We start from the raw sequence: 26,329 nt of genomic DNA, 5'->3' as shown, positions 1-26,329 counted from the left end.
GTAATTATTCAGATGATTCCTCCCACCCCACCCCCCACCCCCTTCCATTTAGCAGTCTTCAGCAAGATCAGGTTCCAAGATGCTGGGTACTGTATGAGTAAAGTAAAAACCTTGCTGTTTCCCCAGGGAGAACACAGCACACCTCTTGGTAATCTAAGGTTTGTAAAAGTTTGTACATGCAATTCAGTCTAACAAATGCTGCAAGCACAGGCCAGGAGACAGAGTGCTAAAAGAGGGAATGGTCAGACAAAATATACACTCAAATGAAAATTAGTAAGACCCAAAAAAATTAAATAAATCAGAAATCCCAGAGAAGAAGCTTTCTTTTGCTGTCCTGAAGTCAAATCGCTTGGCTGGGCTTTAGTGGAGGCTAAAACTCCAGCACCAGCCCAGAGATATCCTATGAATACAGGACACCATCATTTGCATCAGTAAGCAGTTGTCTCCTCACAAGCACTGCTGCTCACAAGGGCATGAAACTGGATTTTCTGGTACTCAATACATCACAGAATTTCAGGGGCTGAAAGAGACCTTGAAAGATCATTCAGTCCAACCCCCCTGCCAGAGCAGGATCACCTACACCAGATTGCACAGGAACACACCCAGGCGAGTTTCAGGTATCTCCAGAGAGGGAGACTCCACAACCTCCCTGGACAGCCTGTTCCAGTGTTCTGTCACCCTCAGAGTGAAAAAATATTTCCTCATATTTACATGAAACTTCTATGCCTCAACTTCCACCCACTGCCCCTTGTCCTGTCATTGGGCACCACCAAGAAGAGCCCCCAGTATGATGAGGCCAGACAACTGTTATCCATTATCATACATGAAAGTTCTACTAGTGTAAAAAGTCAGGTTTTCTTAACAGACTACACCAACTCTTGCTCAGCTCTCTGCCAACTGACCTCTATGGTATTAGAAGCCATCACCATAGATTAAAAGAAATCTATGTACTCAAAAAAAAAAAAAACACCCCACCACAAATTGCTTCTTTTCCCATTTGGGTTATGGAATTTACTTCTGCTGCCCTAACTTAAAGCCACAACAAAAGAGAGCAAACTGACTAAGGCCAAGTCACTCTTAACATGCTAAATTTCTAAGGCAAAATTGTTAAGTCTCCTGTACAAAAATAAAAATAAAAGCAAATTGAAGTGTAGAATCTTATGGCAACAACAACCACAACACTCCAAGAGTCACTATCTGAACTTACAAAACTTGCCCTGAAATCAGAAGGCTAGAGAACAAACCCAGCAAACATCTGAACTCAATTAGGAAGTGAGATGCCATCCAGTGATGGAAAAGCACAAAATAAGAGTCTTTCAGGGCACACACAACATTTCCCAATCAAGGACTAAATAAAGAGGTCATCTTGAGCTACAATTTTGAATCAAGCCTGGACCACTTTCAAAGGCTGTTAAAGTCCAAGCAATAATTGGCCACTCCCAGGTGGCCAAGAAGGCCAATGGCATCCTGGCCTCTATCAGGAGTAGTGTGGACAGCAGGAGCAGGGAAGTGCCCCTGTACTCAGCACTAGTTAGGCCATGCCTTGAGTACTGTGTCCAGTTCTGGGCCCCTCAATTTAAGAAGGATATTGAGACACTTGAACATGTCCAGAGAAGGGCAATGAGGCTCGGGAGAGGCCTTGAGCACAAGCCCTATGAGGAGAGGCTGAGGGAGCTGGGATTGTTTAGCTTGGAAAAGAAGAGGCTCAGGGGAGACCTTATTGCTCTCTACAACTACCTGAAGGGTGGCTGTAACCAGGTGGGGGTTGGTCTCTTCTCCTGGGCAACCAGCACCAGAACAAGAGGACACAGTCTCAAACTGAGCCAGGGGAACTTTAGGCTCGAGGTGAGGAGAAAGTTCTTCACGGAGAGAGTTGTTAGCTGCTGGAATGTGCTGCTCAGGGAGGTGGTGGAGTCGCCATCCCTGGAGGTGTTCAAGAGGGGATTGGATGTGGCACTTGGTGCCATGATCTAGTCATGAGGTGTTGGGTGACAGGTTGGACTTGATGATCTTTGAGGTCTTTTCCAACCTTATTGATTTTATGATTCTATGATAATTGTAACAGAAATATTCCATCAGAATATCTATAGGCTGCTTTATAAAAATGAACATGGAAGCAAACTGGTTGGCTTTGAGCACCAGTGGGCTTTAGGTATGTAGGGTAGGGCTGGAAGTTTTTACTTTCATTGCAAAAACAAAAATAAACAGCCCACTCCCATTTCCCCCAGGCTTAGCTGGACCATCTGTTTGGTCTGTAGCGTGGCTCTAAACCTTGTCCTTGGGACAGCCAAGGACCAGACAGTATAAACAAAACGCATGGGACTTAAATTCTTTGGTCTTTGAGAGAAAGTAAAACACATCAACTGAGTTTGCTATTAAATAAATAAGCAAAGAAATCTATTTCTTCAGGACTGACCAACTATGTTTTTGCGCTGAGGACCTTTCAGTTAGCGACTCAGTTTTTACAGTCTTCAGTTTCAAGAAGAGAAACATTTTGATTGCAGACATGGTAACCCAGATTTTTTTGTTGTTGTTATCTAGGATTTAACATATCCTGTCCTTCCAGGGACAGAATTCTGTTGTGTCAGATCATACTCACACACCTGCTGTTTCAAATATAAACCGGGATGGAATTAGTGGTGCCTTAAACCTAAGTCAGTTAGGTCTAAAAATAAAACACACATCAGCTGACATAGTATTGGAAATTTATCTCCTGTTGAAGGGTGCATCACTTCTTTTGTCCTTTTATTCATGGCTTCATTCTTTTTAACAATGAAAACCACCTCTGTTTTTCTCCTTTCACACCCATGGTTAGCCCATGAGAGACCTGCTCACCAGAAGCATACCAGATCCATTCAGTGTACTCTGGAGCAGGATAAATCAGAACAAGCTGGTGAGCCTAGAGGAAGGGTATTGGCATGATAAAAGTTCAGGGGTTGTCGAAATTCTTTCTAGAATTATAGACACAATGTGTGAATAGATGTCACTGGAGCTGAAGGGAGATGCAGAGCTGGAGAGACACACACTTACCATTCTCTTTGTCATGCAAGAGATCCAAGACCAGTGAGTAATGGGACTAGAAAAGAAACAGATGTTACAAGGTGCATGCTCTCCGAGTCCTTCTTACCTGCTTATCAGCAGCAAAACCACCTGCATAAGGAAATGAAGCTACTCCATCCAGCCTGGACCAGTGCCAGGACAAATTAAGCTACAGATCCAAAATAGAACTGATTCTTGATTTTAATTACAGGAAGAACACATTAGCCTCAAACTTGTGCTCCCAAACTCTACGATACAAATTACTTCCAGGTGAATGCCAAGCAGCAGGGAAGCAAGCTATGAATTGAAGCACCAAGTGTCCCCAGAACACAAAGTACTCTCCTCTAGCTTCAGTCAGTCCAACTGTGCTGGCAAGAACTGCTGTTCTCCATGAGAGAGGAGGACATTGGGTTGGAGTGACACCATCTGTACCATCAGCACTGGCAGAAGGCACTAGCATCAGTGCCATCATCACTACCATTGCAAGAACTTTCTTCCCAAGACTATGACTGAATTTGGAAACTACTATAATCATCTTCAGGGAGTGAGCAGTACAAACACATGCTGAGAGCGACCTTCTTCTTGCTTATGAACTTCACTAAGTGTTCAAGGAACAGTTGTACAGAGAGCCTCAAGCACACACATGGTGCCTACACTGCCTCAAGAACCAAGCCAAAGCCTGATTCTTAAGGTTCTGGATGGAAAATGCTGTGGGGGAGAGGAAAAGGCAGGAAAATGAGAGGATCTGTGATAAGTCTGTCCTCTTTGCCCACAGGGCAATTAAGCTGGAACTCCAAATATGAAGGATGAAGGGCAAATTAAAAATGTTAAGGGCTGCAGAATTACTGGGTTAATGGGTCTGCCAAATGACAGCACACTCCCAGCAAAGGGTTCTGGCTGCAGAAAGCCCTTAATCCCAGTGAATAACTAACTGGGAATAATGTCAGCAAAACAGCTGTCAGGATGAAATGCTGTTCAAGTTGACTAGAGGAACAACTGCCCAGAGCTGGAAAGCAGCATGTTCAGCCTGACCTCAAAGCAAAGAGCAGGAGCTCACAATGGTTTAACTAAAATCTGCCACACCGCTTTGCACCTTAAAAATGGGACATATGAAGGAGGAGGACAGAAGCAGCAAAGAAGCAACAGTTCTCTTCAGAAACACAGCAGCCTAACTCTGGAATGAATTGAGACTGGGGTCCAAATCACTTCTAAAGAGGAGATTTGGCAAATCAGTAATGTGTCTGTACTCCCTGCTTTTCACTTTCCACCGAGGTGGAAAGGAATACTAAATGCAAGCAACAGGAGAACTGTGGAAGAAACAGCTCCACAGGAAGAGCACAGCAGAGAATGTCTATCAAACCCTGCTAAGCAGCTTACTCTACTCAGAACTGCTATCATGTATTTCCAGTAGAAAGAGCTGCATCTTCCCTGCAACATGATCAGGCCAGAAGCCCTCATCCCAGTCAGGACTTCCTAGAGGGAAAAGAAAGAAAAGATTTTATAGTGGATTAGAAATGCCTGATCTAGCTTATATTCTCTGAAGGGCCTGTTAGAGGGTGCCTTCTCTTTGAAGCTCTTTATCCAGACTCTGATCCTCATCTCTCCCCCATTCTAAGCTATTTTGTTTTTTAACTCTCTGCAAGTTTAGAAGAAACCTTGAAGCTACATGGATTGGGATTCAAAAATACACAGAGGATGGATGACCAACTACAGAAAAATCACTCAAGTGAGCTCACAGTAACCATTTTTAACCTGATATTTAAAACACTTAGGGCACAGAGGATGCAGACAGCTGGCAGCATCCATGTGACAGATGCACCAAGTGAGTGCCTTTTGCCACCTACACTGCTTTGCATTGACAGATGGACTGCTGGGCAGTCGTTTACAGACAACAAAATCCCCCAGCCTTGCCCACACAAAGAGCCCTCAAGTCAAGAGTCAGATTTTAAGTCAGATGAGCTCTTGATGAGCAAAAAAGAGGCATTTCTGCTTTATCAGCAAGAACAAAGTTGTAATTCTTTCACTTGTATTAGTCCAAATAATTTGTCACTGCACTGCACATAGTTGCCACATTACAGAAATTCCCAAGTGCGGTCTTTCCCTCCAACAGCCTCATTAGGCTTCTGGCAGGATGAAATCATAGTGCTGAGGAGCAGAACAAGTGCATAGGCCAACACACTCAGCCTCGAGCTCACTTACAAGACACTTCCATGGTGATCCATAAATTAGCTGTAGAGTTATTGTCAGACAGCAGCTCCTTTCATCTCACACCACAGTCCTAAGGAATTTGCTATGCTGCACTTCTGGACAACAAAGTGCACCAATGGATAGGATAGGATAGGATAGGATAGGATAGGATAGGATAGGATAGGATAGGATAGGATAGGATAGGATAGGATAGGATAGGATAGGATAGGATAGGATAGGATAAGACCAGACCAGGTTGGAAGAGACCTTTGAGATCACTGTGTCCAACCTATCATCCAATACCATATAATCAATTAAACCATGGCACCAAGCACCCCATCAAATCTCCTCCTAAACACCTCCAGTGATGGCGACTCCACCGCCTCCCCAGGCAGCCCATTCCAATGGCCAATCACTCTCTCTATAAAGCATTTCTGACACTTGGGAGTGATCTTCTCTGCTTGACAGAAGCTTTCCACATTGTAGAAGAGCCATTTTTTTCTAACTAGCTCTTTCTTGAGGAAATTAAAGCTTTTATTTTAGTGTGGAGCACCAGAAAGTTCTTGATATGGAGGCATATCAACTGCTTTGACTCTATCACATCTGTTTCACCAACCACTTAAACCTTCCGTGTTGTTGCAGTTCTAAGTCTAAAGCACTCTCCCTCCTAATCAAACAAAACCAGCTCACAGTCTGCTTTTCTCCCTGTTCTTTTCCATGTATGAGATGTCCACCTTTTCTATCTCTGTTTAAAACAAAAATAACCCACCTCCAAACCTGGTTGATGTTGCACTCACTGATACATGTTCACTGCCCATAGCTAGCACTGGCAGCCCTCTTCTCCACCAGCACCTTTTTCCTGTGTGTGCTGGTGCCCACTTGAAAGCACAGGAACTGCCACTTTGATGCTTCAGCTTGGAGCTCCCCATCCTGTACAAAAGCTGCCAGCATTGCTACTTCTCAAAGTCAGCTCTGTCTAGTCCGAACTGTAAATATCGTCTTGGATTGGATGGACAGTATGAACAGCCAATGAAATTGTTTAGAAGGGGTGGACTGTGACCGTTTGAGGCTGTCCCCTTAAGAAAGGGAATATTGTAGTCGGATGTTTGTAAACGAAAAGACGGATCTAAACTAATTTCATTGGTAGATTGGGAGGAAGCACCTTCTGAACTGGGAGTGCAGCAGGGTATCCCGGGAATTCCTGCACTTTTCTGGTCAGTCTGTCTTCCCCTCCTTGGGTGGTTTGCAGCTCACAGCGTTCTGGGCTTTCGGCCCAGGCTTGACCTTGAAACTGATAAACTGCAAGGCCTGTATTAAATGCTTTCCAATTAACACATAATTGCTTCTAATTTTTTTCTCTTTTCTCTCTTTCTAACTCTCTCTGGGGAAAGGGGGAGAGCAGGGGGAGCAGAGGTGGGGAACCCCCTCAGCAGAGGGGGGAACTCTAATTTCTGTGCTGCTTTGTTGTATATTTCTGTATATATTGTAAATATTGTAAATTCTGTGTATTCCCCTGCATATCCTATATTGCTTTGTAAATATACAGCACCCACTGCTTTGCTAATTCAGCTGTGAGGTTTTTTTTTCCTTTCCCTTCAATTTTCTTCCCTCTACTCACAGTGGGGGGGGAAGGGCCCGGACTTCCCCCTAACCCTACAACACTCTGCAGCCCAAGCATACAGTGACAGGATGTCCCTTTCCCTACAGGGAGATCCCTAACATTCTTTCTTCTCTTGGGAGATACCAAGAGACAGGAAAAAGGCAGAAAACAAAAAGCTGTCAACACAGCTTGAGATTGCACCACTTCCAAGAAGCCTCCTCTGGCTTTGATCTATTGATTTCAAGAGCCTCAATGTGGGAAGCTGAAATGCAAGTTTTCTCCTCAGATTTATAAAATGACAAAGCAAATCCAGGATAGCACTGGAGAATTAAGTGCTGCACTGAAAAACTAACAAATATCAAGGGGAGGGCAGAAAACCCACAAGCATGAGATCTGCCCATAACCAGAATATGCACTCAGGAGTCTCAGTTGGAAATCCAAAATTCAAAAGTAAAGAAGTAAGGCTATTACTCAGCAGTGCTACATAAGAGACACTAGCAGGCTGCAATGAATGGGAATGGCTGGATAAAAGCAGCAGCAGCAGACAAGTTTTCTATTAAATCTTGCTGGAGTGTCACCTCAGAGCCACCCCTGTGAATTTTTATTACAGTTATCCCACAGTTATCTGCAACAGCTTTCCTGACTTCCTCCCCTGAAGCTACTAACAAGAAGTGAAATGAGGGAAAGGAACGAAGTAGCAAAGCAATTTCATAGTAGTATTTCATAGTATCAGTCAGGGTTGGAAGGGACCACAAGGATCATCTAGTTCCAACCACACTGCCATGGGCAGGGACACCCCACACTAGATCAGGCTGGACAGAGCCTCAGCCAGCCTGGGCTTAAACACCTCCAGGGACAGGGGCTCAACCACCTCCCTGGACAACCCATTCCAGGGCTTCACCACTCTCATGGTGAAGAACCTCCTCGTCACATCCAGCCTGAATCTCCCCACCTCCAGATGCATTTTTTTGAATCAAAATAGGAATTATTAGTATTAGTATTAGTATTATTTGTCTAGGATACCCTGAGAAGCCTCTACCACCAACTGCAGTGCATCCTTCACACATGGAGATGGACTAAATCCAGTTTGATGTTTGTCTTAGAAGAGCACCAATCATCAAGTGAACGTCTGGAAATCTGAGGACTGCTTCCTGGGAGGAAATAATCATTGAAAGATAAGTGAGGTGAAACGACTTTGCAGCTTCACCAGCTTTATTTTTAACACCTCACTTCATGCTCACCTCCTCACAGGGAAGATCTAACTCCTCAGCTGTGCTATATGCCAATCTAAGAGGCTTTGGATGCCACAAACTGCAACGCAACAGCCACCTACACTGGAACCACCACGCAACAGCTTTCATAAGTGGCCATGTGCCTGGACCATCCCCAGAGGACAATGGGACACTGCCTTCAGTCCAGACCTCCAGCAGGCAAAAGAGTGGAGTGGAGTGGAGTGGAGTGGAGTGGAGTGGAATGGAATGGAATGGAATGGAATGGAATGGAATGGAATGGAATGGAATGGAATGGAATGGAATAGAATAGAATAGAATAGAATAGAATAGAATAGAATAGAATAGAATAGAATAGAATAGAATAGAATAGGACAGGACCAGGTTGGAAGAGACCTTTGAGATCATCATGTCCAACCTATCACCCAACACTATCTAATCAACTAAACCATGGCACCAAGCACCTCATCAAGGCTCTTTCTAAACACCTCCAGTGATGGTGACTCCACCAGCTCCCCAGGCAGCACATTCCAATGGCAAATCTCTCTTTCTGGGAAGAGCTTCTTCCTAACATCCAGCCTAAATCTCCCCTGGCACAGCTTGAAACTTCATCCTCTTGTTCTGGTGCTGGTTGCCTGGGAGAAGAGACCAACCCCCACCTGACTACAACCTCCCTTCAGGTAGCTGTAGACAGCAAGAAGGTCTCCCCTGATCCTCCTCTTCTCCAGGCTAAGCAGCCCCAGAAGAACCCAACTTGACAGAGATCACCCATTAGCTAAGCACCCTCAGCAGAGAAGCAGCATGGGCAGAGCAGCACTGATCAGAGGGAAAGAGAAAATAAAGCTCCAGCGAGACTGAAGATCTGCATGTTCATAATTAAAAGGTTTGGAGGGTGCTTTTGCTTCTCCTTAGAAGAGGCAAGCTGTTTCCAATAAAGGATCATTTGAATCACTTGAACTCTGTTGATTTACGAGTTATTTCATGTTATTCCAAAACTGAAGGCCCCCCTTGTCGAAACAAAAACTGGGTTTGGGAGGGACAGAATGTCAGGCTAAGCTTTTATGTCATTTCTTTCAACTCAGGCAAGAGTCACCTTTATGACTCACTGGTTCCAACACCTCCTTTTTCTTGCCAGCAGAGGGTTGTTTTTGTTGTTTTGGTTTGGGGTTCTTTTTATGGAAAACAGTTTATTTTCCTGGCAATCTCTCATGGTCCCAAACACAGGCAGAAGCGAGGCACTGCACATGCATGCTCCCAAATCACAGCTTTCCTTTTTCCAAACCACAAGTTTAAAAGAAAACAACAAAAATAAACAGGGGAAAAAAAAAAACCCAACCCTCACTTCTGTAGTTGCTGCCATTTTCCTTCTGTTGAGATTCCATCTTTACAGTTATGTTTCCAGACTGAAAGATTTCCGGAGTTGTTTCTGTTGTAACAGCCTAATGGGAGTTAGCCCACTGAAAGCAATCACAACTGCACAGAAACCAAGCCAAGAGATTCAGTGCTGAATGCCCTGGCACACTGGGCACCCCTCCCCACACTCGTCTGATAGAGGTGGTCACTTCTGCCTCTCCACAATCATACAGTGGCTAAGGTTGGAAGGAACCTCAGAGATATCTAATCCAACAGTATCACAGTATAACTTAGGTTGGAAAGGACCTCGAGGATCATCAAGTCCAACCTATCAACATAGACCCCATGACTAGACCATGGCACCAAGTGCCACGTCCAATCTCCTCTTGAACGCCTCCAGGGATGGTGACTCAGCCTCTCTGCCATGGGCAGGGACACCTCTCAACTAGACTTAGCTGCTCAAGGCCTCATCCAGCCTGGCCCCTTGAACATCCCCAGGAAGGAGGCATCCACAACCTCCCTGGGCAACCTATTCCAGAGTCTCACCACCTTCATGCTGAAGAACTTCTTCCTAAGATTAAGTCTAAACCTACTGTCCCTCTGCTTCACACCATTCCCTCTTGTCCTATCGCTAGATAGGAGACTTGACAGGGTGCTTGGTGCCATGGGTTAGCTGTTTGGGTGGGTTGGATTGGTTGATGGGTTGGACATGATGATCTTGAAGGTCTCTTCCAACCTGGTTTGGTTTATTCTAATAAAGTTTATTCTAATATAGATACCCTCATGAAAAGTCCCTCTGCAGCCTTCCTGTGGGATCCCTTTAGGTATTGGAAGGCAGCTTTAAGGTCCCCACCAGAGTCTTCTCTTCTCCAGGCTGAACAAACCCAGCTCCCTCAGTCTATCCTCACAGCAGAGGTTCCCCAGCCCTTGGATCATCTTTGTGACTCTCCTCTGGACTTACTCCAACAGGACTATGTCTTTCTTATACAGGGGGGACCAGAACTGGATGAAGTATTCGAGGTGCGATCTCATAAGAGCAGAGTAAAGGGGCAGAATCACCTCTCCTGACCTGCTGGTCATAGAATTGACTAGTTTGGAAGAGACTTCCAAGATCATCAAGTCCAACTGATCACCCAACCCTAACTAATCAACTAGACCATGGCACCAAGTGTCTCATCCAGTCCTTTCTTAAACACTTCTGGGGATGACAACCCCACCACCTCCCTGGGCAGCCCATTCCAATGGCCACACTCTTTTTCTGTGAAGAACTTCCTTCTAAGATCAAGCCTAAACTTTCCCCTGTGCAGCTTCAGACTGTGTCCTCTCATTCTGTTGCTGGTCACCTGGGAGAAGGGACCAACCCCCACCTGGCTACAGCCAGCCTTCAGGTAATTGTAGACAGCAGTAAAGTCTCCCCTGAGCCTCCTTTTCTCCAGGCTAAACAACCCCAAGCTCCCTCAGCTGCTCCTTATAGGCTTGTGCTCCAGACCCCTCACCAGCTTGGTTGGCTGCCCATCTCTGGACATATTCAAGCAACTCAACATCTTTCCTGAATTGAGGGGTCCAAAATTGGACACAGTGCTTTACTCATTTTCCTATCGATGCAGCCCAGGATACAATTTGCCTTCTGGGCTGCATGGGGGCACAGCCTCCCCTTCCCCAACCCCTGGCAGAAAATGCTCACTGCTCCAGAACAGACTTCAGCTAGCACACTATGGCTCCTTTCTAAGCAAAAAAGGAAAAATGATAATAACTGGGAAACAAGAGAAATTGTTAAGCAAAAGGCAAGCAGGTAATGACACTTAAACCAAAAAAATTAACTACAAAAGGAGGCAGGGGGGAGGAAGAGTTTGTGCATTTCCTCAGACACTGAAGCTTCCTTCCCCTGACAGACTGTGGAAAAATCCCTTAAGAATGTTCCAGATGAATAGAGTAGATGTTTGGATGAAGAACTTTCAGAGTTTGTTTGGGGGGGAGTTAGAAGGGAGTGTCCAACTTCTTTTGCCAAGAATCCCATCCTCTGTAAAGGCCTTCACATAACGCAGTGCTCTGAGGAATTACCGATGCTGTATGTTACAGCCCTCGACCTGCACTTCTGCTGAACACATCAGATGTAAAACAAATGTCAGGAACTCTTCTCTGTCCATCCTTTCACAACTCTCAGCTCCTCACTGTTGGGAAGAACAACCTGAATCACAGCAGCCTGCAATCTGAGGAACAGAAGGCAGGTAACAGCCCAATTTATCTTCTAAATGGCAATGTTCAGCCAGCAAGAGACTTGATTGCTGATTGCAGTACTACAGTGGGATCTACCAGTGCCTACAGGAAAAGGAACAACAGGCCTTCCAGTATCTGAAGGGGGCCTACAGGAAGGCTGGGGAAGGACTTCTCAGGATCTCAGGTAGTGATAGGACTAGGGGGAATGGAATGAAGCTGGAGGTGGGGAGATTCAGGCTGGATGTGAGGAGGAAGTTCTTCCCCATGAGAGTGGTGAAGCCCTGGAATGGGTTGACCAGGGAGGTGGTTGAGGTCCCGTCCCTGGAGGTGTTTAAGCCCAAGCTGGATGAGGCTCTGGCCAGCCTGATCTAGTGTGGGGTGTCCCTGCCCATGGCAGGGGGGTTGGAACTAGATGATCCTTGTGGTCCCTTCCAACCCTGACTGATTCTATGATACTATGAAATATGCTTGCAGTATCAGGAGAAGAACTCTTGGCTTTCTGCACTAGGTAGAGTATTTTCAGCCAATTTCCCTATAGCATGTACATATCCAGAGGGCTTGGGACTCTTCTGAAGCTCACAGAAAGCTCAGGGAGGTAGGGAGGTGCAGGAGGCTAGAACTGCATAGGGGAAAGACATCACAGACTTTTGCCCTTTGTGCTGTTCCTGAAACTCACTGTGGGATCACACAGTGCAAAAATCTGTCTTCCAGTAGAAACCAAGATGATGGGAAAAAAATGAAGGAGAGATTAATGAAGAGCATTTCCCTCTTACCTTGCTCATTCAGCCACACAAAGCAGAATTAAACAATTGCTTCCCCTGCTTCCATCATGCTGCTCCTTAGCCTGTGAAGTGCTCTGTGAATCACTGACAATGATGCCAAAGCCAAGAAGCCACAGCAGGATTATTTTTCAGAATCTTAGCCTGTCAAAGTTGATTTCACAATCAAGCTGTCTTTGAAACTGGGCATGAGACCTCAAAACAGCAGAAACCAACAATACTGGGTTTCAAACGAGCAAATTAAGCAGATTTTCTCCTTTTTCTTACCAACCAAGGAGTCACTAGATTATTTTGAAGTCTATTTTAACATCAATGCAAGTTCTATTATTAACTCTATTGTTAAGCTAGACAGTCTGCTAGGGTAAGGATTACTAGCAATAAACTTTATACAGAGAGAGAGAGAGATGATGGAGGGGAGGGAGGGAGACAGAGATGATAGAGACAGAGATGATAGAGCTATATACAATAAAATCCCTAGTTAAAAGTAGCAAGTTACACTAGAACTGAGCAGAGTGATTATAAAGGTAGAGGATTCTTACAACCAACTAATATCACAAACAAACAAATCCTGGAAGATTTAGTAGCCAAAGTCTCAACAATTCAGCCTGCACATCATCTCCTCAAGACCTGAAAAGCATAGGAAATAACTTCCATTCCTTATTGGTCAGTTAGAGTACTGCACAATGAATTAAATAGAGGGGGAGTGGGGAATTAAATCACAGAAAAATAATCTCATCAAGCCAAGGAAATGAATTGTATTTGTGGTCTTCTGAAATAAAATGAGTTTAGCAAAAAGCTGGGTTGGAAGCCAGACATTTCACACTGCCTTGAGGAGTTCCTGCAAAGGAAACTCAGTAGCACACCTGAAAATGCCTGCCACAAACCATAGGAGGTCTGCTTTTCTACAGGGAAGGATCTTGTCCATGTAAAGAGGATTTTAAGCACTGCAGTAATACAGTATCACAGTATCACAGTATAACTTAGGTTGGAAAGGACCTCAACCAACAAACAGTGTAGCAAAACATATAACATCAAGTGAGGTTTACTCGCTCACTGTCAAGAACTCCTAGATGCACCAAAGAATTCAGGTTAGTAGGGACCTTGGAGAGCCTTTACCTCAACCTCTTGCTCCTGACAAGGGCAGCTCTCAGGTTTGACCAGGCTGTTTTCTACTTCATTCAATCAGACATGAAACCTTCCAGGGATGATCATAGCTCAGCCTCACTGGGCAACCTGCATCAATGCTCATCTGGCCTCAGGGCGAAGAGGCTTTTCCTTATGCCATTCATAAGCTTCCCTATTTTAGCTTACAACAGGCATCTCACCCTCCTGTCACATACTCCTGAAGTGCCTGGTCCTGTCTTGTCAAAAACCTGCCCACAGCTACTGGGGAGCTGCTGCCATGCCCCCATAAAGCCACCTCTCCTGAAAGAAGCCCAACTCCATCACCCTCTCTCTCAGGGCACGTCTTCCAGCCCAAATCTGCCTGTGGGCTCTCTGCTCATTTGCCTCCAGCCTACCAATGCCCTTCCTGCACTCTGGGCCCCAAAACTGCCTGCAGTATTTCATGTTTGGCTTAGCAAGTGCCAAGCAGTAGCAAAAGAAACCACTGCCATAAATCTACCAGCTCCAGAATAGCCACAAAGGGCTAATCTCTCCTGCTGCCAGGACACAGGCAGTGCCAAGCCTGTTGTCCCACAGGTCCTCCCAGCTTCTTTCCAGCAGAGCTGCTGCCCCAGGAGTCACTCCCCACCCTGCCCCAGGTACAAGGAGTACATGTTTATAAAATAAAGGCAGTAATAGGCAGAGGGTTTTATTTTCATCTTAAGCTGGGGTGGGTTATAGTTCCTCACATTCTCACGGGGCTGTCTCAAGGATAGATAGATGCCTGTAGCCCTTTCACAACTAACCTAGCTGGGAGAAGTTTCAGCTATTAATTTTGATCTTATTAGTGTCACAGCAGCTGTTGTAATTATTGTGATGATCTAAGGGACTGAGTGGGGCAAGGAAAGACAGTACTTTCTTCTTTAAATGATGTATTGGAAGGAGAAGGAGGGAAAGCTTAGATCTCTAGGATCTGCACACCAAAACATTCAAACCTTCCCCTGATGCAGCTGCCCTTTAAAGTTATGCTTTCACCCCTAAGACTCTTGCTTTTTCTGTAACATCAATTAGACTAATCAATTATAGAATAAACCAGGTTGGAAGAGACCTTCAAGATCATCGTGTCCAACCTATCATCCAACACCACCTAATCAACTAACCCATGGCACCAAGCACCCTGTCAAGTCTCCTCCTGAACACCTCCAGTGATGGTGACTCCACCACCTCCCCGGGAAGTCCATTCCAGTGGGCAATCACTCTCTCTGTGTAAACTTCCTCCTGACCTCCAGCCTGAAATTCCCCTGGCGCAGCCTGAGACTGTGTCCTCTTGTTCTGGTGCTGGTTGCCTGGGAGAAGAGACCAACCTCTGCCTGTCTACAACCTCCCTTCAGGTAGTTGTAGACAGCAATAAGGTCACCCCTGAGTCTCCTCCTCTCCAGGCTAAGCAGCCCCAGCTCCCTCAGTCTCTCCTCATAGGGCTTGTGTTCCAAGCCCCTCACCAACTTCGTTGCCCTTCTCTGGACTCGTTCCAGCAAGTCAACCTCCTTCCTAAACTGAGGGGCCCAGAACTGGACACAGGACTCAAGGTGTGGCCTAACCAGTGCAGTGTACAGGGGCAGAATGACCTCCCTGCTCCTGCTGGCCACACTGTTCCTCATGCAGGCCAGGATGCCATTGGCCCTCTTAGCTGCCTGGGCACACTGCAGGCTCATGTTCATCCTACCATCAACCAGCACCCCCAGGTCCCTCTCTGCCTGGCTGCTCTCCAGCCACTCTGACCCCAGCCTGTAGCACTGCATGGGGTTGTTGTGGCCAATGTGCAGAACCTGGCACTTGGATGTGTTCAATCTCATGCCCTTGGACTCTGCCCATCTGTCCAGCCTGTCGACGTCTCTCTGCAGAGCCTCTCTACCCTCTACATTGTTCCAAAACTGTTCTTGTCAGGAGGGTGGCACAGACCCAATGCACAGAGGTATTCATCCATGAAGGGAAACCTTCTAGACTGGTAGATTTTTCCAAACAAAAGATAATGTAGTTTTTATAACCCATCATGGGCTAACACTTGCCAGATGAGCCAACACATTTGAGAAGTTAGAAAACAATTCTGCTGTATTGGCCTGTTACTCATCCTCTAGACTGTGAAAATACTTCATCTTCCTTTCTAGAGGTCCAATACTTGCCTTAAAAAAAACCCACCCCAAATTTAACAGAACAAGTGCAATAAGGCTACACAGCTGCATTAACTGAGCTTCACCACCAGTTGCACAATGGCATTCCAGACTCTGGTGCAGGGGTAGATCCTTTACCCATTTCAAAATGTTAGTACTTAAAGGAGAAATTAATGCAGTTTTGAGACAACCAGCAGCTGAGTCCTGCATTTCCTGGCATTATCCCTTTATCAATAGTATTGTTGTTCTGATTATTCTTACCCCCGTGCCAAGCGCTACTTGTAACATGGCTTAGACTGATCTCATGACAAGGGAATTGGGTGCACGTGTACAAGACAAGGGGTCAGCTGCCAGGCAGCTGGGAGAGGGGAAAAAAAATCTAGAAGGTGGTAGTTTGACAGGGTCAGAGAGTTTGGGTGAGCTCTGCCACCCCCTTTAAATCAATGTAATTTTCATTCCACTGAATGACTAACTCAGCCAGAACGAAGAGCATCCCATCTGCCCTATCTGCACTCCCTCAAAGCTGCCCAAGAGGAGATGCAGAGATAGTAGGGAAGAACTCCTCTCCAAGTCCAGTCACTGCAACCACAGTGAAGTTACTCTATATTCACATTCAGCTAGGCCCAGAACACACCCTTCATGGTTGCCTTGGGAAGAATTCATTTGGTTTAACTATTGCTTGCTCAGAAATCAGGTAGCTTGTTCTAATTCATCTGCACGGCTTCCTTCTAGTCTGAGAAGACACTTTTGCTCACTTTAATAAATCAATTCCCAATACATGATGTAAGACACATAGGTAAGAGACTCTTCCAGCAGAACAAAAAGAAAGAAAGGTTAAACACTGAGAGAAGTTAACTGCAGGCACTGCTTGGAGGCTCTTTCAACAACTTTCCTACAATAACTGATGGCGAAACCCAAGTAATCTTCAAGCTTAGTGCATCATCCTGCACTTAAATAGTTGTATCCAAATACACTCATAGGGTGGATGGACTGACTTCATAGTTTCATAGTATCATAGTTTCATTCAGGGTTGGAAGGGACCACAAGGATCATCTAGTTCCAACCCCCCTGCCATGGGCAGGGACACCCCACACTAGATCAGGCTGGCCAGAGCTTCATCCAGCCTGCTCTTAAACACCTCCAGGGACGGGGCCTCGACCACCTCCCTGGACAACCCATTCCAGGGTCTCACCACTCTCATGGGGAAGAACCTCCTCCTCACATCTAGCCTGAATCTCCCCACCTCCAGCTTCATTCCATTCCCCATAGTCCTATCACTACCTGAGATCCTGAGCAGTCCCTCCCCAGCCTTCCTGTAGGCCCCCTTCAGATACTGGAAGGCCACAATTAGGTCACCTCGGAGCCTTCTCTTCTGCAGACTGAACAGCCCCAACTCCTTCAGTCTGTCCTCATAGGAGAGGTGCTCCAGCCCTCTGATCATCCTTGTGGCCCTTGTGGCCCTTCTTCTCTGGAAGCACCTGCTGGAGCAAGCATTTGCTGAATTTGATCCATTGCTATACAAGTAACAGCAAGGCTGCAGAGACAGCCAAAGGTCCCAGTCTGGCTAGAGGCACCACCATTCTAGGAACTGCATCAATATTCAGGGGAACCATTCAAGGAGTTTAAAATCAGCTGCACAGCAAAGGAAGAGGAACGTTTGGAATCAGAAACAGAGCTGAAGGACACAGGTTACTCATACACTCAGTGAATCAGTCAGCTTACCCAATACCTTTCATCAGAAGGTCTTCATCTCGGATGTCATACTACATTTTGAAGGTCATACAAACAAAACTTGTGTGCAACTCAAGTTCCAGGCCCCTACAACAGATCAATCCCAATCAAGCAGAAAACATTTTGTCAACCTTCCATCTCCTTATGCTTTTGCAGTGGCAGCTACAAGCCTCAGCTGTCTGACACTTCATCGACACCAAAGACATCCTCCAGAAACTTTGTTCCCAGACTCCTGGCACAAGATCTGAAGTATATTTGTCCAACTTATTTTGCTGGGTTTATGTCTCCTGTGCTCCTCCACAGTGATGGCAGTACTGTAGTGGCGTGCCTGTACTGCTGAGTGATGTGACACCCACAAGCCCTACTACTGGCCCCACCATTTCTCCCAGAAGTGGCACCCCTGTTACCAACACAAAATGGAAAACCAACATGGATAAGCATTTTGCCAGAAAGAAAACAATGAAACAAAATACAAACACTCAAAAACAAAGGGAAAAACAACAACAACAACCTTAAAACAACCTCTGGCTGGCAAATTTCTCCATAACAAAAGAATTCTCAAGGGGAAAAAATAACATATACAGATGGGCAGAGTCCAAGGGCATGAGATTTAACACATCTAAGTGCAGGGCTCTACACATTGGCCACAACAACCCCATGCAGTGCACCAGGCTGGGGTCAGAGTAGCTGGAGAGCAGCAAGGCAGAAAGTGACCTGGGGGTACTGGTTGATAGTAGGCTGAACATGAGCCTACAGTGTGCCCAGGCAGCCAAGAGGGCCAATGGCATCCTGGCCTGTATCAGGAAGAGTGTGGCCAGCAGGAGCAGGGAGGTCATTCTGCCCCTGTACTCAGCACTGGTTAGGCCACACCTTGAGTCCTGTGTCCAGTTCTGGGCTCCTCAGTTTAGGAAAGATGTTGAGTTGCTGGAACGTGTTCAGAGAAGGGCAACAAAGCTGGGGAGGGGTTTGGAGCACAGCCCTGTGAGGAGAGGCTGAGGGAGCTGGGGTTGCCTAGCCTGGAGGAGGCTCAGGGGTGACCTTATTGCTCTCTACAGCTACCTGAAGGCAGGTTGTAGTCAGCTGGGGGTTGGTCTCTTCTCCCAGGCAACCAGCACCAGAACAAGAGGACACAGCCTCCAGCTGCACCAGGGGAGGCTTAGGCTGGATGTGAGGAAGAAGTTCTTCACAGAAAGAGAGATTTGCCATTGGAATGTGCTGCTGAGGGAGGTGGTGGAGTCACCATCACTGGAGGTGTTTAGGAAGAGCCTTGATGGGGTGCTTGGTGCCATGGTTTAGTTGTTTAGATAGTGTTGGATGATAGGTTGGACTCAATGATCTGAAGGGTCTCTTCCAACCTAGTTAATTCTATTCTATTCTATCTCATATATATATATATTTCATATATATATGAAAAGTATCAGACTTATGAGAAGGTGATGGCTTTTAGCCTACACAAATCCAGAGGGAAAGTCAAGCGCTGAGCACAAGGGACAGAAAAACATGACTTGTTTGTTACCATACAAGTATGAAGGAAGTGTTCTTATCAGCTGGCAAAGTTTCCAAGGAATATAAGTCTGTGGAAAAGCCATCCCTAATTGCACCAAGTCTCAACAATGAGCAGAGAGCATATTAATGAGGCAAGGCGAGGAGGTGCGATGAGGAGATAACAATACCCTCAGGAGTCGCACTGGTATTAAATGGGACTTTATTACTGTGTTGCTCCGAAGAATCTTTGCCACCAGAATAACTGTTTATACAGATGTTCTTTCAGCCATCAGTTATTCTAGTTTAAACACACATACAGGGAACCTTGACATTTTAAAATTACAGGCCATTAGCTCAAATTAGGTTTGTTATTTCGCTGCAGGAACCCTCCAGGCTTTAGGAGGCTCATCTATTCTTTCGGTGAAACTGAGATGCATTAATTGAAAGGAGATACCGCACCTTTAATAATGCAGATTGATGTGGCTCTCACAGGGTTTTTCATTTGATGCCTCTATTTTAATTCCTCTGAGCAGTACTAATATGGTTCATTTTATCCTTAAGAAGGCATTCTTCACTTAAGTAGCACATGCCAAGCTAAGCTAAAATAATAGCCCTGGTTTACTGTTACACAGAGGGATGCACAGTTGATGTTTATGCAGAATTAAGCAGGGCTGAACTCCGTTTTCCTACCCCAAGTGACTCATCATCAAAGCTAAAAGTTCAGAGACTTCCCAAATCCCACCTTTTGCAGCACATAATGACAGCAAATCTATTCACCATTTGAAATATTTGGACAAAACACAAACTGTTAAACACACAAGCAGTTTTGGCAGGAAGAGTCAGAGCTCTGGCCCTTTTCCCTGCTCAGGTGAACACCTCAGTGCCACTGGCTCAGAGCTCCAGGGAAAGACAAGAGGATTATTATGAGGATCCACCCAAACTTTCGTGCAACTTAGACACCCCTACCATTCAAATCCAAGTAATGCTGGCAGAGAAATAAAAAAGACTTCTGGCACCCAGAAGTCCTGCTCTGGTGAAAGGTCACAAGTCCAATGTGTAAAGACAAGACTACTAGAGCCTTTGGATTGGAGGAAGGGAAGTCTCAAACTGCACCAGGGGAAGTTTAGGCTCGAGGTGAGGAGAAAGGTCTCCACAGAGAGAGTTGTTAGCTGTTGGAATGGGCTGCCCAGGGAGGTGGTGGAGTCACTGTCCTTGAAGGTGGTCAAAAAGAGATTGGACGTGGCACTTGGAGCCATGGTTTAGTAGTCATGAGGTCTTGGGTGTCAGGTTGGACTTGATGATGTTTGAGATCATTTCCAACCTTATTGATTCTGTGATTCTAAGTACCTCAATCCTAGCAGATCTAGACATTGATCAGATTATGTCTTCCCTCACCCATCTGCAAGAAGGGGACAGCCTCCCTTTCCAGTCCCACCAGAGGAGAAATGCACTGCAGACCACAGGGTGGATTCCTGTCAGTGCTACACGATGGTGACAGTGCTCAGCAAGGATTTAAATCAGACGAGAATCCAACAAGCAAGTCACACAACTTAATGATTAGGAATGAAAATGCAAGGCAAGCTCAAGAGTTTTCAGTCTGAGCATTTCTGCTTTAATCTCCTTGCATGGCACTATTTCACAGCCTAAGGCAGGTTTTAAGCTGTCTCTCACTGCTAACATCCATGCTAGCCTGTTTTCTCCATACTAGGGAAGTCCACCAACCCTGTTTGCAACCACAGTGGTTTATTTTATTGCTGTTTGAGGAAGATGTCATTTTAAATGGGCAGAAGCAAGCCGGAAGACACCACACTGGACATGTGCTCACATCTCTAGGCCAAAGAATAAACAGGTGAGAGACAATTTCAGAGCTAGCTGAAGCAGATGGGTCTAGCAGCCAGACACAGCATGCCCCCCATTTCTGCTTTTCACCCAAATCAACAGGTTTTGGCAAACTGAATGGTGATCCCTCTAACATTCCTTAGTTTTTTTCTTTTATTTCCTTTATTTTGCTTTTCAGCATTTTGGATTCATATGTCAAGGTCTGCATAATTCACCCCTAAATAATCCAGACTTAAAACAGTGAATGCTGGCTAGAATTTTTGGAAGAGTTAATAACCCTCACATTCCAGAGCTCAAACCAAACTGGGGTTAAAAGGAAATACAATGTGTAGGCGAATTGAGCCACGTCTGCTTCACTGGCAGCTTCTTCCTCCTTCCTCTTAGTAGGAGCACCAACTCTGGGCATTGCTGGAAAGGCAGATGCTTCGCTCTCACACCACAGCCATGGCAGTGCTCCAGGTTCCTGACACAGTCCCTCAAGCAGGACGACAGCAGCAGCAGAGATAGCACATTGCAGCTTTGTCATTTACACATTGAGCAGATGAAAAGAAGTGGAGGAAGCACAAGAAGTTATGGACAGCTTCCTTTATACCCATGGACCCCATGGGCCTGCATGGAAGACGTAAGGAGCTAAGAGCCTTCCTGCTCTGCTCATGAGGCCCTGGGTCACACAAGAAATGGCCCATCATGGTCAGTTGCAGGATAACATTGCCCAAGAAGGAAGTTTCCACCTGACTCACAAGTTTCTGCTCTTCAGGAAGACTTAACAGTCCTTTAACTATCATCATGCCTGGAGTGATTGCTGGCAGATTCATCACCCACAGAGAACTGCTTCACCACCACCACTGAGTTCTTGGCTTCATCAGCAGTCAGCAGAAGTCATGGTCATCAGGTATTTTATGTAGCATGGGTATGGTGGAGTCATGTGCCTCAAGTCTTGGTCCTCTCTTATAAAGAAGGCTATATAGAAATCACTATTCATCTTCCCAAGACAACCAGTGTTGAGATGCACCTTTGGTTTTCCTCTTCCAGCCTGCACGCTCACCTCTCCTTGGCACAAAATCCCTTCTTTTCACGTTCCTCATTGCTCCTCTGCCTCTGGTCCTACACCAGCCAGCTTACCACGCCAGTGCCAATTCCCTGAAGCCTGACAAAGCATTACCTTCCTGGCTGGTGCTGGGTGAACCATTACCGCTCAGAAATTCCCAGGGCTTCAGGGAATCTTAACAGCCGCAACAATTCTAGCAACAATTTGCTGGAAAACAGAATGCACTGAGGCTTACTACAAAGCTGCAGATTAAAGTCAAGGCCTGCAGCAGAAGGGAGCTGTTACCCTGGTCTCTGGGTTCATACCACCTTCACAAATGTTCTGTATGGGCGACCAGAGGAAGAGCTATTTAAAGTGTCTCTATTGTTACATGCCAAAATATTTAACTATTAAATTTCACCAGCCACCTGCCTGTCTTTGCGTTGTACGGCAGGAGGAAGCAGCAAACCTGATCTCTTTCTGCCCTGCCTGAAGAGCCTGAGTCAATGTCTCTCCTTGGCTGGGCTGAGTGATGGCAGAGGGATGTAGAAGGATACTCCCCCGGAGGACAAGCTGCCCCATGCCCCCCACAGCAGCTTTGACAGCGCCACCCGTCGCCCCGGGCCCGATTTCCGCGCACTGCGAGGCGTAACTTGCGCGGTCGTAGCCACAGCCCCCAGGGAGAGGAGCTGGAAGGGCGCAGGGACAGAGATCTCCCCGGCCGCCCCCCGGGACGCGGCTCCGCGCACCTGCGCGGCTCCTGTTTACAGCCGCTCCGCTCATCCCAGCGCCGGGGGCGGGGAGGGGAAATGCGATTAAGCGATTAAGTTTGGAAGAGATGCGCAGGGAGGAGGAAGAAGGGGGGTACAGGGGCCCACCCAAAGCCGCGCAGGCTGCGCCGCGGCTCGGCCGGCCCTGGCTGCTTTGCCCGCAGCGACTAAAAGCGGGGAAGGGCCGGGACGGAGCTCGGCGGGGAATAAAACGCGTTCGGTCCCAGCGATGGGAGGGGGAAGGACACAGGGTCGTCCCGCGGGGTGCGCGCCCGCAACCCTGCCAGCCCGCAGTCTTACCTCGATCCACTTCTGAGCCTCGGTGAAGGCCAGCTCAGGCTGGGGGGGTTCGGGAGGAGGCTGAACCTCTCCCAGCTCCAGCCCGGGACTGGCCATCTGCAGGGCCCCGGCTGGCCGCGGCTGCGGGTGAGGAGCAGCTAGGCACCGAGCCGCCAAGCCCGAAGTGAGCCGCGGCTGCAGCGAGCGGCTGGGGGGCACACGCTGAAGGCCGTTGCCAGCCTCTCGCTGCTTCTCCCGGGGCGAGGGCCGGGGGTGGCGGCGGCGCTCTGGAGCCCGGCTCGCTGCAGCTCGCCTGCGGTAACCTCACCCCGCCGGTATCCCGTCCGTCCGCCCGCGCTGCCGGCTCGGTCCTCCCTCGGCTGCCGCCCCGCCCGCCCCGCCGGCGGAGGGGAGCTGCGCTGCTCTGAGCTGCCAGCTAAAAATAAAACAGACGGGCGAAGCCGCTTTGCCTTCAGCCCATGCAAATGCCCGCGCCGCCGCCTCCCTGCCGCCAGCATCGCATCGCAGGCGGCGCTGCGACCGTGGCGGGGGTGGGCAGCGGGGCCGGGCACCTCTTGGGGGGGGAGGGGAGGGGGGACACAACGGTGGCGGGGCACCCTCGGCTTTGGGCTGCAGCCACCGACAATGGCAGGTGCCTCCGGTCATAGAATCATTAAGGATGGAAAAGACCTCTAAGATCAAGTCCAACTACCAACCCAATACCACCACGACCACTAAGCAATGCCCCCAAGTGCCATGTCTATGTGTTCTTTAAACATCTCCAGGGATGGTGACTCCTCCACTGCCCTGGTACAATGCCTGACCTCTCTTTCAGCAAAGAAATATTTTCCTAATATCCAATCTAAGCCTTCCCTGGTACAATTTCAGGTCATTTCCTCTTGTCCTATTGCTAGTTACTTGGGAGAAGAGACAAACCTGCACCTGGCTTCAACCTCAGGTAGTTGTAGACAGCAAAAAGGTCTCCCCTTAGCCTCCTTTTCTCCAGACTAGAATCATAGAATGGCCTGAAAAGGTCATCCAGACCAATCCCCTCTGCAGTAACCAGGGACATCCTCAACTAGATCAGGTTGCCCAGAGCCCTGTTGAGCATCACGTTGAGTATCTCCAGGGATGGGGTCCCAACCACCTCCCTAGGCAACCTGTTCCAGTGTTCCACTACGGTCATGGTAAAGAACTTGTTCCTAACATCCAATCTAAATCTGCTCTTCTCTAGTTTGGAGCTATTGCCCCTTGTCCTGTCACTCTAGGCTTTGTAAACTGTCTCTCTCCATCCCTCTTGCAGGCCCCCTTCAGGTACTGGAAGGCCATTATTAGGTCTCCCCAGAGCCATCTCTTCTGACAACAACCCCATCTCCCTCTTCCTGTCTTCACAGCAGAGATGTTTCTACCTCCTGATCATTTTGGTGAGGGGTTTGGAACACAAGCCCTATGAGGAGAGGCTGAGGGAGCTGGGGTTGCTTAGCCTGGAGAAGAGGAGGCTCAGGGGAGACCTTCTTGCTCTCCACAGCTTCCTGTAGCCAGGTCTCTTCTCCCAGGCAACCAGTGGCAGAACAAGAGGACACAGTCTCAAGCTGCACCAGGGGAGGTTTAGGCTGGATGTTAGGAAGAAATTCTTCCCAGAAAGAGAGATTGGACATTGGAATGTGCTGCCGGTGGGGGATGGAGTCACCATTACTGGAGGTGTTTAGGAAGAGACTGGATGGGGTGCTTGGTGCCATGGTTTAGTTGATTAGATGGTGTTGGGTGATAGGTTGGACTTGATGATCTCTGAGGTCTTTTCCAACCTGGTTAATTCTATTCTATTCTATTCTATTCTATTCTATTCTATTCTATTCTATTCTATTCTATTCTATTCTATTCTATTCTATTTTCATGGCCTTCCTCTGGCCCTGCTCTATCAGGTCCATGTCCTCCCTGTATTGAGGGCTCCATACCTGGATGTAGCACTCCAGGTGAGGTCTCACCTAGAGCATCCCCAGTTCCCTCAGCTACTCTTCATAAGACTTGCTCTCCAGACCCTTTTTCCAGCTTGGTTGCCCTTCTCTTGACCCACTCCAGCACCTCAATGTCCTTCTTGCAGTGAGGGCCCCAAAACTGATGTCTGTGCAGACATCTACTCCTGAGGCTGAGGGGCAAGAGCAGCCTTGGAAAATGCTGTGAGGGTCAGCACAGTGCCTGAAGGCATTAACATGTGCTAAAAAAATAGTGGGTGAACACTTTTTCTTTACTCTTTATGCAGAGGAGAAAACTAACTAGATGACCTTTAACAGTTCCTTCCAACCCAAAACATTCTGTGATCCTGTGAAGAGAACAAACTTGGTTCTGCACAGACTTGTGTGGTGTGAGTACTTCTACCTCAAACGCTCTTTCACCTAATGCTTACCACAGGAGTTTCTAGAAACAAGGTAGAAACAATTTTCACATGGCCTTTTAAAAGCCAAAACCTAGAAATTTCCACTCATAAGTGTTGGAAAGATGCTTCCATAAAGATAACTAAATAACTTTGGCTCACAGAAAGGTGTCTGCGTGCTGAGGACACAGGTACACGAACACCAAGCCCTCCTAATAAGGGGTTAATTTGAGAGGGGTCTTAACTGGCCACATTTTGAGGTTGTGAGAGTTGCCAACAAGTCTTGAGAGGAAGCACACTGCAGGATCTACCTTTCAACATTCCCTTGTTGTAGGCCTGGATACTCCTTGCTTCCAAAGCTGGGATAGAATAGAATAGAATAGAATAGAATAGAATAGAATAGAATAGAATAGAATAGACCAGACCAGACCAGACCAGACCAGCTTGGAAGAGACCTTCAAGATCATCGCATCCAACCCATCAACCAATCCAACCCACCTAAACAACTAACCCATGGCACCAAGCACCCCATCAAGTCTCCTCCTGAACACCTCCAATGACGGCGACTCCACCACCTCCCTGGGCAGCCCATTCCAATGGGCAATCACTCTTTCTGTATAGAACTTCTTCCTAACATCCAACCTAAACCTACCCTGGAGCAGCCTGAGATTTTGTCCTCTTGTTCTGGTACTGGCTGCCTGGGAGAAGAGACCAACATCCACCTGTCTACCACCTCCCTTCAGGTAGTTGTAGAGAGTGATAAGGTCACCCCTGAGCCTCCTGTTCTCCAGGCTAAGCAATCCCAGCTCCCTCAGCCTCTCCTCACAGGGCTGTGTTCCAAACCCCTCACCAACTTCGTTGCCCTTCTCTGGACTCGTTCCAGCAACTCAACCTCCTTCCTAAACTGAGGGGCCCAGAACTGGACACAGGACTCAAGGTGTGGCCTAACCAGTGCAGTGTACAGGGGCAGAATGACCTCCCTGCTCCTGCTGGCCACACTGTTCCTGATGCAGGCCAGGATGCCATTGGCCCTCCTGGCCACCTGGGCACACTGCAGGCTCATGTTCAGCCTACCATCAACCAGCACCCCCAGGTCCCTCTCTGCCTGGCTGCTCTCCAGCTACTCTGACCCCAGCCTGTAGCACTGCATG

At 47.2% G+C, this 26,329-nt stretch overlaps 1 protein-coding gene across 1 annotated transcript in view; it reads right to left on the bottom strand.

Moving 5' to 3' along the window:
* LIMCH1 (LIM and calponin homology domains 1) overlaps window positions 1-23,233 on the bottom strand; it is a gene marked incomplete at its 3' end in the record, with an annotated part of 231,155 nt that extends 207,922 nt beyond the window's left edge. Inside the window, exon 1 of the mRNA XM_068137614.1 lies at window positions 22,829-23,233. Coding sequence (XP_067993715.1) covers window positions 22,829-22,924 — 96 coding nt within the window. The remainder of the gene's footprint in view (window positions 1-22,828) is intronic.
* Between the last annotated feature and the right edge of the window lie 3,096 nt (window positions 23,234-26,329).

This window comes from Melanerpes formicivorus, unplaced genomic scaffold (assembly GCF_026170545.1).
Source record: "Melanerpes formicivorus ecotype bairdi unplaced genomic scaffold, bMelFor1.0.p_v2 SCAF_4, whole genome shotgun sequence".
Lineage (NCBI taxonomy): Eukaryota > Metazoa > Chordata > Aves > Piciformes > Picidae > Melanerpes > Melanerpes formicivorus.
The sequence above is the reverse complement of the archived record's forward strand: the minus strand, read 5'-3'. Positions and strand labels throughout refer to the sequence as shown.